Here is a 16,425-nt window from a genome sequence, read left to right as displayed (position 1 = left end):
CTCTTGAGGCAAATAGCTTCACGATAAATGATGCAGGGGATTCACGTAATATTCCTTCTTGATAGTTTAGACCTTATGAAATAATCCGTAACCAATAATATGACTATTTTTGCAGCTTATTATATTTCGATCACAGTACTGGATTTCTAATGGGTGTTTTCTCACCTGCTTCGATAAGTAGTACCGTCCAATCCGGGTTCTCCGACAAACGGTTGGCCACCACGCACCCGGCGGTACCAGCACCAACAACAATAAAGTCGTACTCTTTGCGCATCAATCTAGAGGGTATGTCGCTGGGTTCCGTTTCGATTTGAGCCTGTCCGTCTTGTAGCAACTTGACCAGCCCGTCTAGTACCGATTGCTGTGTGGTACAACTTATAATCGTCAGGAAAATAAATATGGGTCGATACATTTTGGTTGATCTGTAAAGAATCATCTAGATTAGTAAGTTAATGCTTATAAGGAATATTATTGCTGTTTTGATGTTTTTTATGTGTATTTTTATCAGCGATGTGTATTGCTGAAAATATATGAAAATACAAACAATTGTTAACAACCTAACCTAACCTAATTATTGCGTCGTTCATTACTGTTGTTATTTGATTTCAAGAAACCTGCTTAAGAAGACCATTAAAAATTTTTTTAATCTTATAGTCTATTCAAAACTGGTGACTTGATGTCACAAGGAAGGTCTGATCGTCCTATAAAGTTCGGGTCCAGTAGTATTGAAAGTTATTGTATTCTTGCAAAAAAACAGTAGGAATGAGTAACTACTATCCCACATTGCAAGATTTGTGAACGATACAACATTGCAGCTCGAATGGGAAGTGCTTTAGAACCTAAAGTACTCATCAATCATTGATGACATACGGTTTCTAGATGCTGTAAAAGTGTGAAAATGGATCAATGATTGGATCGCTGCCAAACCAACCATGTGGATGTAGCCAGAATAATGGGAAAGGATGTAGCAAATGATGGAGAATATTTCGAGTAATAAATGTTGTACCAATTCTCAATAAGTGCCTGTTAAAAAAAATGATGCAGAAAACATGCAGCGTTGAGGTGACAAAAACACGACAAAACCTAACTATATCACTTGACGGATATCCGATTCCTCGAGCAAAATCAGCTAAATACCTCGGAATATATCTCGATGGTAGGTTAAATTGGAAACGTCATGTTAAACAAAAAGCAGAGCAGATTGGACTCAAAATCAAGTAATTGTACTGGTTAGCCGGAATATATTCTCAAATTGACCTAAAATTAAAGAGTCAATCATGAAGCCAATTTAGACCTGCATGGGGTGCAAATATAGGATTGCACTAAAACATCAAACCAACTAGTAGTCCAAAGTTGTAATTAATTAAAAAAGAAGATAACATGCAAGAATTTCTGAACGAAGAGGCCGAACATTCTCTTCTCTACGTTATATATCAGAAAGATGGGAAAAGGTAACGGCTAGTTATTCAATACTTCGACGAACGATAGGGTTCCGGTTCTTTCGAAAACCAAAAAAAAAAAAAAAACGACAGAGACATATTTGTGCTATCATTATGTTAATGATTCTTGCGCCAATGCTATTGTACATTGTTTATATTACACACAGTATTAACACAATTTTCTGTTAACTGGTGATTGGGAAATTGTTTACCATGGTACTTAAATTAACATACTGTTTGTTCATACACACTGTAGTTTATTATTTTTTTTTTTGATAGAATTGTTTGTCTAATAATGTACAGGAGTGGTGTAAATTTGAATATTTACTATAATTTTTACTATAAACTAATAATTTCATGTATATGCTAGTAAGTAATTATATTTAACAACTCGCTAGTTTATTGGGGATTAATTGGTTACATAACTGTAATTGGTTATTATATAAATAACACGTAATGCATCAATTTGATACACAATTACAGATATTTTGATATATTTCCATATTTTATAATTTACCAGGACTTGGAATTAATTTTAAAGGATTAACCTGATTCTGATTATCATTTGTTAGCGATGGAGAATACTTTAAAAATAATAAATTGCAGAACACATTGATTCAACAACTTGTATGTATTTGGAGCGTTCCAAGTTATGTATGACTTCAGTATATCGCAAGAAGTTCACATTTTTCAGATATGAAGCTGATCGAACGAGTGTTTTAAGTGTCACGCGTAAAGAGACCTTTGAGAACGTCAGATCGAGCTTTGTGATGGTTCTCATGTCGCTATAATGAGTTATTTTCATTGGCGAGTAAATTTTTTTAATAAGTATAAATAAAACTTGACACAAAGGCGGTTAGAGCAACGGTTTTGAGAAAAAGAATTGAAAAGGTTGTGTTCTGAAGAATTTTGTTTAGTTTGGTGTCTATGATATATTTGTATCAATTAGTCAGAGAAAGCATTTCTTTTCAGATTTCAGAGGCTCTTCTCTTGTCAGAAGTATATTAGCATATAATAAAATGCTGCCTATTTTCGCAAAGCAAGGACACGTCAGCGATAGTAATGTTCAGAGAGGATTAGACAAGAAATTGAAATAAAAAGGAACGTTTGGAATGCACTTGTTTGTTTTTGCTGCATATGGAAAAATATATTTCTGAAAGAAATTACCATAATATTTGACGTAAACAAAACATGCACTTTGTATGTATTTTAGTGTATCAGAACTATAAATTAATCAACTTCATGTCGAAGCTTTTCTTACAAGCTTCATTTTTCAGTATGTGTCATTTTCTCGAAATATGAGCCAAACCTATGAGCCAAAAAGCCATATTGAGTAAATTGTAATTCCGGGAAGTATTACTTTTTTTAAGTAAAGGGTTATTGAATGCTGTGTGAAGCTTATGACAACTATGTTCCATCAATTTCAACATGTAAATACTGATTTGGACGTTTTAAAAGCAGTGATTTGGACAGCGAACATATTTTGAAGACGAGGATTTGCAGGCATTACTAGATGATAGTCCATTTAAAATGCAAGAAGAATATAGATAATTGTTGGGAGTAACACAAGAATTTATTTCCAATGGCTTGAAGAACATGCGAAGGATAAAAAAGCTTGGATATTTTGTGCCCTATTAACTGAAGTCAAGAGATATTGAAAAGCGTTTAGTCATGTGATGAAAGTGAGTTTTGTGCATTGTATTGTTATTGGCTGTGGAAAGTGGATTTATCACGATAATCCAAAGCCAAAAATAATCATGAGGATCACCTAGTCATGCATGAATATCAACTGCAAAGCCGAATATCCATTTCTCCAAGATTATGCGCTGTATTTGTGGATTCAGATTGGTGTCGTATACTATAAGCTGGCAAAATATAATGAAACCATCAATGGACATCATTATCGACTACTATTGATGCGTTTGAACCGGTGAAATAATACTTGGGAACATTAAAATGGGAATTTCTACTCCACCAGCCGTATTCTCCAGACCTTGCCCCATCTGGTTGATACTTGTTCCGATATATGAGTCGTAAGTTGACTGAACAGCCCTTCACTTCTTATGAACAAAATAAAAATGGGTTGATTCTTGGATAGCCTCAAAAGATACATTGTTCTTTCAATATTAAATCCATACATTTTCTGAAAGATGGGAAAAAGCAGCGGCCATCGATGGACAATAGATACTTTGAATAAAATACATTGTACCGACTTATCACAATAATGCTTCAAATTTATTAAAAAATGCTTAATATAATTAATAGGGAATGATTAGAAAATGTGAAATTCGAAGCATAGCTCCATCAAGATGCATTTCAATTACCAAAAAAATTGCTACTTTACTTTGTTTTACTCAAGGATTTGTTTTAATATAATTCCAAAATATTGAAATGATTTAGATACAGAACGATTAGAATGAGGTAGAATGATTATTGGATTATTGTAGATACTGTATAAATTGAAAAAAGGATCTGTTGAATATTATTGACGCCAAATATTACATTGGAGATGGATTCAAACGGTCTAATAACGCTATACAATAGTCGCTGTTGATGGTCCTTCCTTTTTCAAGGTAGACAATGAAAATTATTCCATGCGCATCCTAAAATACAGACGCCATAACCTTGCTGGCCGACTCTTGTGTTTTCCGACGCTTTGGAGCAGGATCATCGTGTGCAGTCCACTCGGAGGACTGCCGACTTCGGAGTGAAATCATGGAGCTATGTCACATATCTATGAAGAAACTCGGGTTTATTACGCTTGATCATCTTCAAACACTGCTCCGAATTATCAGCTCGTCGTTGTTTTTGGTCAACAGTGAGCTCGCGCGGCACCCACTTTGCACAGGGCTTTCTCATACCCAAATATTCGTGAATGATTTGATGTACACTTTCAGTTGATATCTTTAGAGTGTCTGCAATTTCATTCAGTTTCAATTTACGGTCATTCAAAATCATTTTGTGGATTGTTTTAATGTTTTCGTCGGTAACAACCTCTTTTGGGCGTCCACTACTTTTACGTTTGCTCTCTTATGGTCTCTAGCATATTGCTCCTCTTGTAACGAAATATTTAATCATTGGATAATTTCAAAAGGTTGCTGCTTCTTCGAACTTAGCATACCTATCCTTGATGGTTGATTTTCCTGGAACAGTGTCCGGAAATTGGGCATCAAGCCGAGTTTTTGTTTCAACTGTATTTTGTCCCTTCAAAAAGAAATATTTTATCAACACGCCTAATTCCTTTTTATTCATTTTTTTCACAATAGAAAAGTTGCTTCACTCAAAATACGATAATTCACAAACTAATGATTCGACAGCTGTTAAATTTATACACGCATCTTCTGAGGGTCAACTAACTAAAGAACATATGGATTTAGTTCTAGTAGCGCCATCTAGGTGTCAGGCCGGTGACTTCTCTCCTCCTAAAGATAATAAGTAAAGGTATTTTATTCACTAGAAGACAAAGTGTAAAAATATTCGTACATATAATAATTAAGTGCTAATTTACTATAGTATTATTAATGAAATTATTAATAGACTGTGACTGTTACCATATTTCATCCTATTTGTTTATTTATCATATTTATCACTAAATATTGCGTGTCTTCAGACTTGTTTTAATAAATCATTAGCGCCATTGAATTAGTACAGTACCATCGCAATATTTTAAAATCATATTTACGGTAAGCTAGGTTATATGCTTAGGCGGTATGAACTTGAACTTTCGATTCGTTGTAAAAATTGGGTTTTTCATGATTGTGATGAAATTTTTCTGTTAACTGTTTTTTGTTGTTATTGGTAATTTGATTTTGATTGAAGGTCCTTAATCGTCTATCTTGAACAGGGCGTCATAAACTGTTCTACAGTAAATGTGCTAATATGATAATGTTAGAATTACATAACATTTAACGATAGTTGAGTTTGCCTTGATGCCGACTGAACACGTCCTTGGATTGTCGATATAGAAATATTTCAATAATTTTGTACTTAAAAAGTGTTTTTATTTACGTCCAGTTTATTTTAATTGTAGTTACTATATTTTTAAATAATTGCTTGTTATGGGCTTTGTACAATGTAAATAGTTTTTTTTTGAATATATTTTAGGACTGTGAATTAATTTTGAAGGATTTACATGTTGTACATTAAAGTACTGGTGTGTAGTAGGTTTTGTTATATTGTTAGGTATTTGCAATGTAAACAACTGTTGAATTTGATGGTTTTGACATATTTCTCTAACCGTTTTTTATTTAGTATTATGATTTATGAAGTTGTTCAGTGTACAGATACATTAAACATGAAACGGTTAAAATAGTATTCAACATTCACTTTTGTTGTTTGGTTTTAAGTCATTTGCTACTGAAATAATATTTAGAGAACTAAAAAGGTTCAAAGACAATGAATTGCAAAGCTCAAACTCTTAAATAACTCTCAAACAGTTTAACAATCAACTGTTTCTAAAGATTTACATGCAATGGAAAGGCCCTAAAATAAGGGAATTTGGCTACCACACCAATTGCCATTCAAAAAGAAGAATATTTCTGTGGGATATTATAACTATCGGTGACAAGTTAATCTACTATGACACTTCCAAAGGAGGAATATTATGGGTCTAAAAGAGCCATTCATTCAAAAAGATCTAGAGAATTATGGGCTGCTAACCCTGAATGAAATGAGTTAGTGGCTCTGGGTAAAGGATAAATTGGTTTGCGTGTGACAGGGACTCTGAACAACAATTAGGATTGTCGCAGTTATAACCTACCCACGGCGGATTATGTGTGAGCCATTTCTTTTCCACATGACGTTCTGAATTTGTGTTGATTATTGAATGGCTCGGAGCCAGGGATATGGATTTTTCTATTTGGAGGTAGTAAGCAAGGAACTCGGTTTATCGATGAAACAGAACAGCTTTAATCTTGCCCTGGTTTATCTGCAGTCGCCAGAAGTTTTACCACTTTACTGCGTGATTAATTTGGTAGTTTCTGATGGCATTAGAGCAACATCTTTTCGGGTAAACCTAGCTATTACTGTAGATATCTACCAATATCAATTATATAAATTGAGCTACGTATAATTGCCAAACCAACATTGTTCTTTCGACACGGTATCGCCATATTAACATGTTGAAAATATTTTGATTAATGTATATTATACTAATTTTTCGCAATACATGTCTTTTTAAGGTGAAACAATTGTCAGAATATTATCTAATAGTTATTGTAACAAAACAAAACTGTTTGAAGAGTATACAGTGAGAAAGTAGTAGCTTATTTATGACTATCGCACTTTAAATATGTTATAAAAGCAAAGGTTTGTTTGGTTTCTACATCTGCATATCACTAAATCCATATTTAATATAAGAACTTTCACAGTGGGTGTCCACGATATACAATACCAGTGGCTACAGTCTTCCTTTATTTTTATTTTTCTGATATTTCTGGTAATATATTCTTCGTATTTTCCTGGACTCTTCCCAAAGGTTCATCATATTTGACAGTATTATTCTTGTAGTCAAGTATACTTGGCTTATTTCTCTTTTTGTTATGTTCTTTCCTTTTATCATTTTTCGCCTCGACATTTTTCTGTGAAACAGGATCACGATACACTGATCTACATCCAATATATTCAGGTGTTTTGCAGGGTAATGTCTTTAGCCCATTCTTATATCTCCTCCAAAATCATAAACTACTACTTTGTCGTGATTTGCTGACGATACGGCGATGTTTATCATCTCACGAGGATCCAATACCAACGCAAATTATGTAGTGCTAAGACAATAATAATTTTAGAAATACTTATTTTATACCTGTTAAAGTACTTTAGAGAATTTTTTTTTTCTGACACTATTAACTGACCTCTTTTTTCCAATTATAATATCCATTATAATATAAATTGGGACCTCCTAGTGAAGAATAATGCATTATGGTAGATCAAGAGGGTCTTTCACCAGCTTCCAAATATCAATAATATTGGTAGATTCAGACTGAGTATCCTCGCTCGTCTGCCGATAGAGCATTGTAGATTTACTCACGAATACTTGTTAAAAGGACGAGGCCCACCCCTATATGATCAATGTTAGACTCAGCTGAGCGTTAGGCACATCTTACTAGACTGTCAGAAATATGTAGTTCTAAGGCAACAACTCGGGATGCCGAGGTCATTGAAGCAACCGGTCCAACCTGAGCAATTACTTTTTCACAGCCACTGACTTGCTCCAGCACTTATAACATTCACTGAGAAATGAGATATTTATATCCCTTTACAGTGTAATTTGTTTTTCTAAATGTTTTGCCTTTAACTTATTTTACATTTTATTTGTGCTATACATTGTTAGCGTTATATTATATGTTATATATATACTGTATTGTATATTATATTTAAATTAAATACTATATTGTTATTATTTAGATTATTGTTATAACCAGTCGATTTTAGTGTGACCTTATCAGAAGGTCAAACTTTCTTTCCTGAAAATCGTCATTGCATTACCAGCGATCATTATTTTAGATTCTTTGGATATTTATGAATCACTCATGTTGTTTTCCAATTCACGGTGGTTTCTGTAAAAGCTGTTGAAAGAGTTTGTCGCGTCTAATGTATGTGTAACGATTTTCGTTCGAAGCGCTGTATATCCTGACCTTGACCAACATTTTAACATCTCGCAATTTCTAAATGTTTATAATGTCATGTTAATATACATCAATAGACTAATTAATGATTCGATTAATTTCGCGAAAATATTTGATAGATCGCCGAAAATTGTAAAGCTTGTTTGAGAAGGTTTGTCGTGCTTTTCGAACAACCCTGACCTGGTGCTGTGTGATTAATACCTGTATTGAAGTTTGCTAAATATTTTTGAATGGTAAACGTTCAGCGTTCACTAACGTTTTTTTAAACGATGATGTTTTTATTTCTGTGAATGTTATAATGTTATTTTAAATATTATTACAAAGTTTTACTATGTTAGTAGTATTGGTTTAATAAGTCTGATATTTTTACATATCATCGCCAGATTACCATTTCTTTATTATTTCTCAGTCTCATGATTATTAATATCAGTATTTGGTTTTTAGAGATTTTTCGGAGTCAAATGAATGTTCACTTGTCTCCTATTAAGACCAAACTTATAGAATAGCACAGGGAATGGGAAAAATTATTTTTTTATATGAATAGTGAATTAATTTTGAGGTATTAATTTAGTAAATTCGGAAAAGTCATAGAGTTTTCTATATATTGTTTAATAGCAACTATTTTTCGTAATTTTCTGATAACATATGAATTCCACGATAAAAAAGCAACATACCTTTTGTAACCATCCAGTGATTAAATATCTCGTCACAAGAGGAGCAATATGGTATGGAGAACATAAGAGAGCAGAGAAATAATCTTGTTGAGGAATCGCTTGTATTATAACATTATATTAGAGAATACCGTATAACTTAGGAGTTCTTTTATTAATGTGTAGGGTTAATTTTTAATTCATTAATATCAGGTTGTGTATGAAATTTCTAAATTGATAAGGCGTATCCACTGTTTGGAGACGGAATGTTGTTCCATTGTTGTTGGAGATGAAAACATACTCTTCATTCTGTTCTAAGGTTCCCTATGACGGTTCAATTATGTTGAGGTCTAGAGAAGAGAGTCCAAGTTTTATTATCATTGTTGTAGCGTTGGCTTCTGTTATAAAATTATTCTCAGAGGCATGAATAACACTTTCATGAATGTTTTTAAACTGTTTTTTTTTTCAATAGATACTTCCTCTAACCGAACACCAATTATTTACCTTCTTTCGAAGTCTGATACATAACATCAAGCCAAGTTTTTGTTTCAACTGTATTTCTTCCCTTCAAAAAGAAATATTTTATCAACACGTGTAATTCCTTTTTATCCATTTTTTTCACAATAAGAAAAGTTGCTTCATTCAAAATGCGATAATTCACAAACTAATGATCCGACTGCTGTCAAATTTATACACGTGTCTTCTGAGGGTTAAGGCTAACTAAAGAACATATGGATTCAATTCTAGTAGCGCCATCTAGGTGTCAGGCCGGTGACTTCTCTCCTCTTAAGGACAATAAGTAAAGGTATTTTATTCACTAGAAGACAAAGTGGAAAAATATTCGTACATATAATAATTAAGTGCTAATTTACTATAGTATTATTAATGAAATTATTTATAGACTGTGACTGTTACCATATTCCATCCTATTTGTTTATTTATCATATTTATCACTAAATATTGCGTGTCTTCAGACTTGTTTTAATAAATCATTAGCGCCGTTGAATTAGTACAGTACCATCGCAATATTTTGAAATCATGTTTACGGTAAGCTAGGTTAAATGCTTAGGCGGTATGAACTTGAACTTTCAATTCATTGTAAAAATTGGGTTTTTCATGATTGTGATGAAATTTTTCTATTAACTGTTTTTTGTTGTTATTGGTAATTTGATTTTGATTGAAGGTCCTTAATCGTCTATCTTGAGCAGGGCGTCACAAACTGTTCTACAGTAAATGTGCTAATATGATAATGTTAGAGTTACATAACATTTAACGATAGTTGAGTTTGCCTTGATGCCGACTGAACACGTCCTTGGATTGTCGATATAGAAATATTTCAATAATTTTGTACTTAAAAAGTGTTTTTATTTACGTCCAGTTGCCTGTTATGGGCTTTGTACAATGTAAATAGGTTTTCTTTTTGAATATATTTTAGGACTGTGAATTAATTTTGAAGGATTTACATGTTTATTTATTAAAGTACTGGTGTGTAATAGGTTTTGTTATATTGTTAGGTATTTGCAATATAAACAACTGTTGAATTTGATGGTTTTGACATATCTCTCTAACCGTTTTTTATTTAGTATTATACTCTTCAAAACATACTCTTCATTCTGTTCTAAGGTTCCCTATGACGGTTCAATTATGTTGAAGTCTAGAGATCATTGTCGTAGCATTGGCTTCTGTTATAAAATGATTCTCAGTGGCATGAAAGACACTTTCATGAATGTTTTTAAACTGTTTTTTTCAACAGATACTTCTTCTAATCGAGCACCAATTATTTGCTTTCTTTCGAAGTCTGATACATAACATATTTCACTGATCGCTTGTCGCGGAAGAATGCGTATAAAGCGCTGAAATATAACCTACAAAGCTAAACATGTAAACTGAGCAATAGATCAAATTAAAAAGTATATGCAATGATTATTATTCTTTTACAGTATAAACAATATTAACTTAAAGGATCCCAGATGAATTTTGAAGTGACTGATAATAATATAAAGTTTTTATAAAGCTTTTTATGAAGCATTGTATATATGTTTCCTAAATATATTAATTATATCCTAATAGAGACCAAACCAAAACAATCAGGGTTATCGACTGCAGGTTTTCTGTATGATACTAAATGTAAGTTATTGACGATCGAATAACATTAATCCGAGTCGTCCTTTGCAAGGCATTAAAGTGCATCGATCTTTTTTTTTATAAATGACGCAGGACTCTTAGTTCTGACCATAAAACGCAGAAACATTTTTCGGACTGACATATACAAGACTGGTGGTCGTATGTGTCGTCCTTGTCCGAAATAGAATCAGGTCTATTGTTGAATCAAGACATGTACGGCTAATAAATGTTATCGCTGATGGACACAAACGAAAACGCTTAAAATTCAAGAGGTATTTCTATTAATGCATTAAGCGCAAGTTTTCTAGACTTGGTAAATTTTGTAGGATATACAGTGTGGTACAATTTTACTTGAACATTGCCTAAGTATTTGAAGGGAGCTATATTACTTTTGCGGAAGGAGATAATTGTCAGCTGAATAATTGTATAAATGAAGGTTTAGTGTAAGTTTCAATATGCATAGGGATAGGAACTCTTTTTATTCAGTAAATAGTGCCACTATGAGTTCACTCATATCTATTATTTTCTAAACATCATCTCCATGGAACATTGTGAAAACAAGACACTAGCCAACATCGCACTAAAACCTGTTTGGCTTACATCAGATCAAACTCAATTAGTTCTTGACTCACCTAAATACTCTACATTCAAACATACAATTCACTATGGAGACCGTAAATAACTCCGGGATTTCTTTCTTAGACGTTTTGGTTAGATGAAACCACTAGGGATAACTAAGATATCAGGTTTACAGGAGACCCACATATACAGGCGCACATCTTCAGGCTTGATCACTCCATTGTCCATCCCGAAAAGTATTCGTTTTGAATTCTTTAATTTATAGGGCTTTCATCACCTCCCTGTCCTTCCTTATCATTGATACAGCTCGAGGGGAATATATAGTCTGTTCATAGTTTTTTGTACATACGTCATTAAGATGTTTAATGTATTGCCTGTCGCAATTTGTAAATTTGTTTTAGAATCAGACAATATTTTCCTTCTCATTTTATTCTAGTGAAAAAGAGACACGATGCTGTCTGATTGGTTCGAATACGTAAATGAATGAGCTTGTTAAAGTCGTCCGGTTGTCAGACGTATGCAAAATTCTTGAAAGAAATAATGATAAGAGGTTATAACTCTAACCTATATACTGTTGTGGCTGTATAATTAACTGAAGTTTTTAGATGTATGTAACTATAATTTTAAAATAAATTATATTTGATAATTTAGATTATGATGTTGTTGTATGTCAAAGCCAAATTGAACTAAAACTCAGAGCTGATGCGGCAACATTGCGACGTTTTGATATCATAAATTTGAATTACTTATGTACAAAATAACTTTGAATAGACTATAGACAAAAATATCCTCTAGAGGAATAATACGATACGATGTTCACATACTATAAAAATTGATAAAATCATATGAAATGGAGAAGTGCCCTGTACATGAATAAAAGAACATCAACGTAACACACGACCATGTCTGGTTTGGTTGACAACTGAATAAACACTGGTCCCGATATTCAGTTAAAATAAGTCGAGGTTTAACTCTTCTAGAAGGCTATTTTGAGAACAAACATTTAGAGAGTTCTGGGATTTTAAATATCCAAATAATAACAACAAAGACAAAACTCCTTATCGATTGATTGCTCGGCAGTTACACGAACTTAAATGATATAATAGCCTGATTAGGCGGTTAGTTTTGGTCAGTAAAAAGTCGTCGTGAAACAAACGACAGTGTTGACACAAATGTATTTTAATGTAAACGAAACTGCTTATTTTAAAGATAGTTTAGTCATCACTTCTTAAATTAGAGTCGGGTTCTCGAAGGTTGGAACAGTGAACAGTTCTGTTCAAAAATTATAATAATTAAAAATTGGCAGTGCTTTTTGTTGGTCATAGATTTTGAACTGCGATGCTTCTATACATATTTTACAATTTTCGAAAATAAATGTTCTTCTGCACCTTCAGATTTTCATCCATATTCTAGTAATATATTAACTGCAAGTGGCTCTTGAAGCTTTGATGGCTATACACTTTGACCTCTGATTATTCTAATGTAGAGATTCAAACCTATTCTCATCGGTTAGATATGTGATATTTCGTTTTTCCAATCATATCAATCATATATCAAATAGCTCCAAAAGAAGTTTCCTCAGTTTGAACCTAAACAGACTCAAAAGAGCTATTTTGAGTTTTCTGCACCTGTGTGGAAGGTTGTTACAAATGCGATTCAAAAAAGTTTTGGTGGGTAGATAAGGAGAATGTTCTTGATAATTTCAGGTTGCTAGATCCGGTAAAATATGTGGCTATTATCTCGAGAAATACTAACATTTGATAGAATAACATTTTTTCTATTAGTATTATTGTTAATATATCAATATGAACAATAAAGTTGCATAATTTCATTGCCTTAATACTTTAAACTTTACCTTGGAATCACATTTCCCTTGTGCTAATTAGTTTATAAAATTCTTATTGTTTGACCATGGTTATCTCAATAATTATTAATAAATTATTGTCGGTTTCTAAATACATCTAATTAGTAATCGTTATAATGTAATTAGCAATTCTAATTTGACTCAAGCGATTATTTTTTGTCACACTCTTGTTACTACACTTATGGTTCTTGTTATTCTTTATATATATGGTATTTAATTTTAAATGGTTTTTATGGTTGAAACTTTATGATAACGTCTTTATTTTATGATTTTTGACATTATTGGCTGAAACAAATTATATTATATTTCAGAATTGATTCCTGCCTGTTTTCTTGGCATATTTAAAGCTCTATAGCTTCATTAATTAGTTTAGCATAATTTATTGGTTGGTTGGATGGTTGTATTTGATCTTTTTTGGTTCTCCACAGTATTATTTGTCATTGATCTTAAAACCACCACTGTAAAATCTTTGATATAAGTTCATTAAGCAGTTGGTATGTGATGTAGTAGCATTTCTTAAGCAAGATTTCAGAATAGGGATGAGGATAGCAATCAACAATAACAAAAATATTGTTTCTATTCAATAAAGTCAGCTTAAGGGCTTTATAAAGAATAATTTATTATTTGATATTTCAGCATCACGTTAGGCAAAAATCAAAACACATTAGAATAAAACAACTATACTGGTTAGTCGGAAGATACTCTCAACTTGATCTAAAATCAAAGAGGTTGATCTATAATATAATTATAAAGCCAATTTGGACCTATGGGGTGCAAATATGGGGTTGCAGTAAAAATTAAAATCAGTTAGTCATACAGCGCGGTCAAAACAAGGTTCTTCGATTGATTACCAATGCCTATCGCTATGTAACCAATGAAGAACTGCACGATGACCTGGAAATCAAATGGATTTGCGAAGTTGTGCAGGATTTTGCCTTGAAACACGAAAGAAGATTACTAAATCATACTAACGTGAAAGCAATACAACTGCTGGACAGCGCGCAGGATGTCAGGAGATTGAAACGAACAAAACCATACGAACTTGTGTGAACATTTAGTGCGTATTATTAGTGTTAACTATAGCTATAAGTTAATAATTAATAAATAATTATAATTTTATAATTGAGGATATAGAAAATCCAAGCACATAGGAAAAGTAGTAATAAATTAATTGTAATAATAATAATAATTAAGATTGTACTAAGCGTATCTAATAAATATGTTATAAAAAAATTGATATTTAAATTGATATTGTTGATTTGTTTGATAATCAATCCGCTATGATAAGTTGAAGATCAATCAGAGAAGATTATGCCAATTTTCAGTGACCGTTGCTATATGGATATATGTAAATATTTTTAAAAATATTTTATCAATTTGTTCTTCACCTATCTTTGGATTTATTGTCAATTTTATCTGCATTTGTACGAGATCACACCTCACTTCCAATTCATAATTAACAGACAAAATGCATTATTTTGATGCTTTTGGGCTTAATGTTTATTAACTGATATACGGTTGAAAAAATCGTAGTGCCCCAAAAATATTTTCGAAGGCGTTTTCAGAGGTTTGTTTGGGGCTATTAAAGCGGACTAAATGTGATTTCTTTGCCAGTACGTATTGACAATTGTAATATGAATCACAAAAAAGGCGTAGAAAAGTTTGGCAAGGGGGATAAAACCAATCATTGGGGAGAAGCATCTTATTCTGGAACATCAATTTGGTTTCAGAGAACATTATTCCACGATTGACTAGATTCACATAGTTACCAGTGCCATAGAAAGACCACTAGAAGGAAGTAAAATTTGTTCTGTAGTATTTTTAGATATAATCATATGTAATTGACCGATACTGCATAGTCGAACAAGAAGATGAACTAGTAGATCGGTAATCATAACCATTGGAACTAACAACACTAAATCAACCGAAAAGTTACCAACAACTATTACCCAAATACAATTATTGAGGGAAAAATCAGTGCATATTGATTTTACCATTAAAATAATAAGCCAGCCAATAATAATAAGTATAAGCCAGTGTTTATAAATCAGAAAATAGTGACATCTGGAAATACAACCAAATATCTCGGCATAACCCATGGAGTTAAACCCATGGAAACCACATGTTAAAAAAATGTGAAGAACTTAAGCTATAGTAAAAAAATGCTCTGTCAGTATATAATAAGCTCTTGATTTACCATCAAGTCGTGAATGAAACCAGTGTGAATTATGTGGTGTTCAACTCTAGCCAAAACAATAGAAATATCATACAAAGGTTCCAAAACAAGGCATTGCGAGCTATTTCTAATGCTCTATGGTACATTCTTAACAACAATCTGCATAAGAACCTTAAGGATATAAACTGTAGATAACGTTATCAAGGATTTTGTCCAAAGATATGAACAGAGTCTCCATCAGCATATTAATGTTGAGGTTCTTCAGCTACTAGATAATGATGCTTTAGTCAGAAAATTAAATAAAGTAAAACCATTTGATTTAGTTGAGTGAAGTTATAAATAAAATTTAGCGCATATTAAAAACATAGATTTAGATATGGTGACATAGATTTTAAGCTCAAAATATCAATCGCGCAAATTAGGATAAGAACAAATAGCTTATTTGTATTAATTTGCTAGATGACTGTAACATATACTTTAAAAAAACATTTATTTACTCGTTAGTTCATTTGTTAAAAAATGTTTAGTGTTCAGTTTTTACTAACGTATCATTTCAGTTCATATTTAAAAATCAATTTCGTTGTTTTTTTATCGTTACTAGAAACCCTTGAACAATTAGAAATCCTTTATAAAATTAAGCTATTAAGTACCACATTTATATGCAAATAAATGTATAATGCCAAAAGCGGTGCTCCAGTTAAAAAACGTAACGATTTACACATAACACTGCTGTTTACGTGATTCAAATCAGCAGATGTGTGCCCGCAAGTGTGCGCGCGAGAGATAAATGTTTCATAATATGTTAAAATCATCAATCTTCAATCTTAATTCGGTAGCGGTCAAGGTTGGAGTTTCCCAGTCGAATTTTATCATTGAATTCGTTCGTTTTTCCATAGTTCAGTGGCATATACTTCGAATATTTATGTTGAATAAAATTAATCGTGATGGAATTTTAATTTCATTCAAG

The 16,425-nt window shown here is 32.3% G+C and overlaps 2 protein-coding genes across 3 annotated transcripts in view; one reads left to right on the top strand and one right to left on the bottom strand.

Moving 5' to 3' along the window:
• Flo2 (flotillin-2) overlaps positions 1-16,425 on the top strand; it is a 374,194-nt gene that overhangs the window by 54,704 nt on the left and 303,065 nt on the right. The window lies entirely within an intron of this gene.
• LOC143193777 (glucose dehydrogenase [FAD, quinone]) overlaps positions 1-16,425 on the bottom strand; it is a 38,494-nt gene that overhangs the window by 17,571 nt on the left and 4,498 nt on the right. For both annotated transcript variants that reach the window (XM_076400156.1, XM_076400155.1), the window contains exon 2: positions 166-422. In XM_076400156.1, the coding sequence (XP_076256271.1) occupies positions 166-412 (247 nt within the window). In that variant the 5' untranslated portion in view covers positions 413-422. The remainder of the gene's footprint in view (positions 1-165; positions 423-16,425) is intronic.

Source organism: Rhynchophorus ferrugineus, unplaced genomic scaffold (genome assembly GCF_030347505.1).
Source record: "Rhynchophorus ferrugineus isolate W39M unplaced genomic scaffold, kcgeb_rfMv2 rfM3, whole genome shotgun sequence".
Taxonomy (NCBI): Eukaryota; Metazoa; Arthropoda; class Insecta; order Coleoptera; family Curculionidae; genus Rhynchophorus; species Rhynchophorus ferrugineus.
This window is presented reverse-complemented; position numbering and strand designations above follow the sequence as displayed.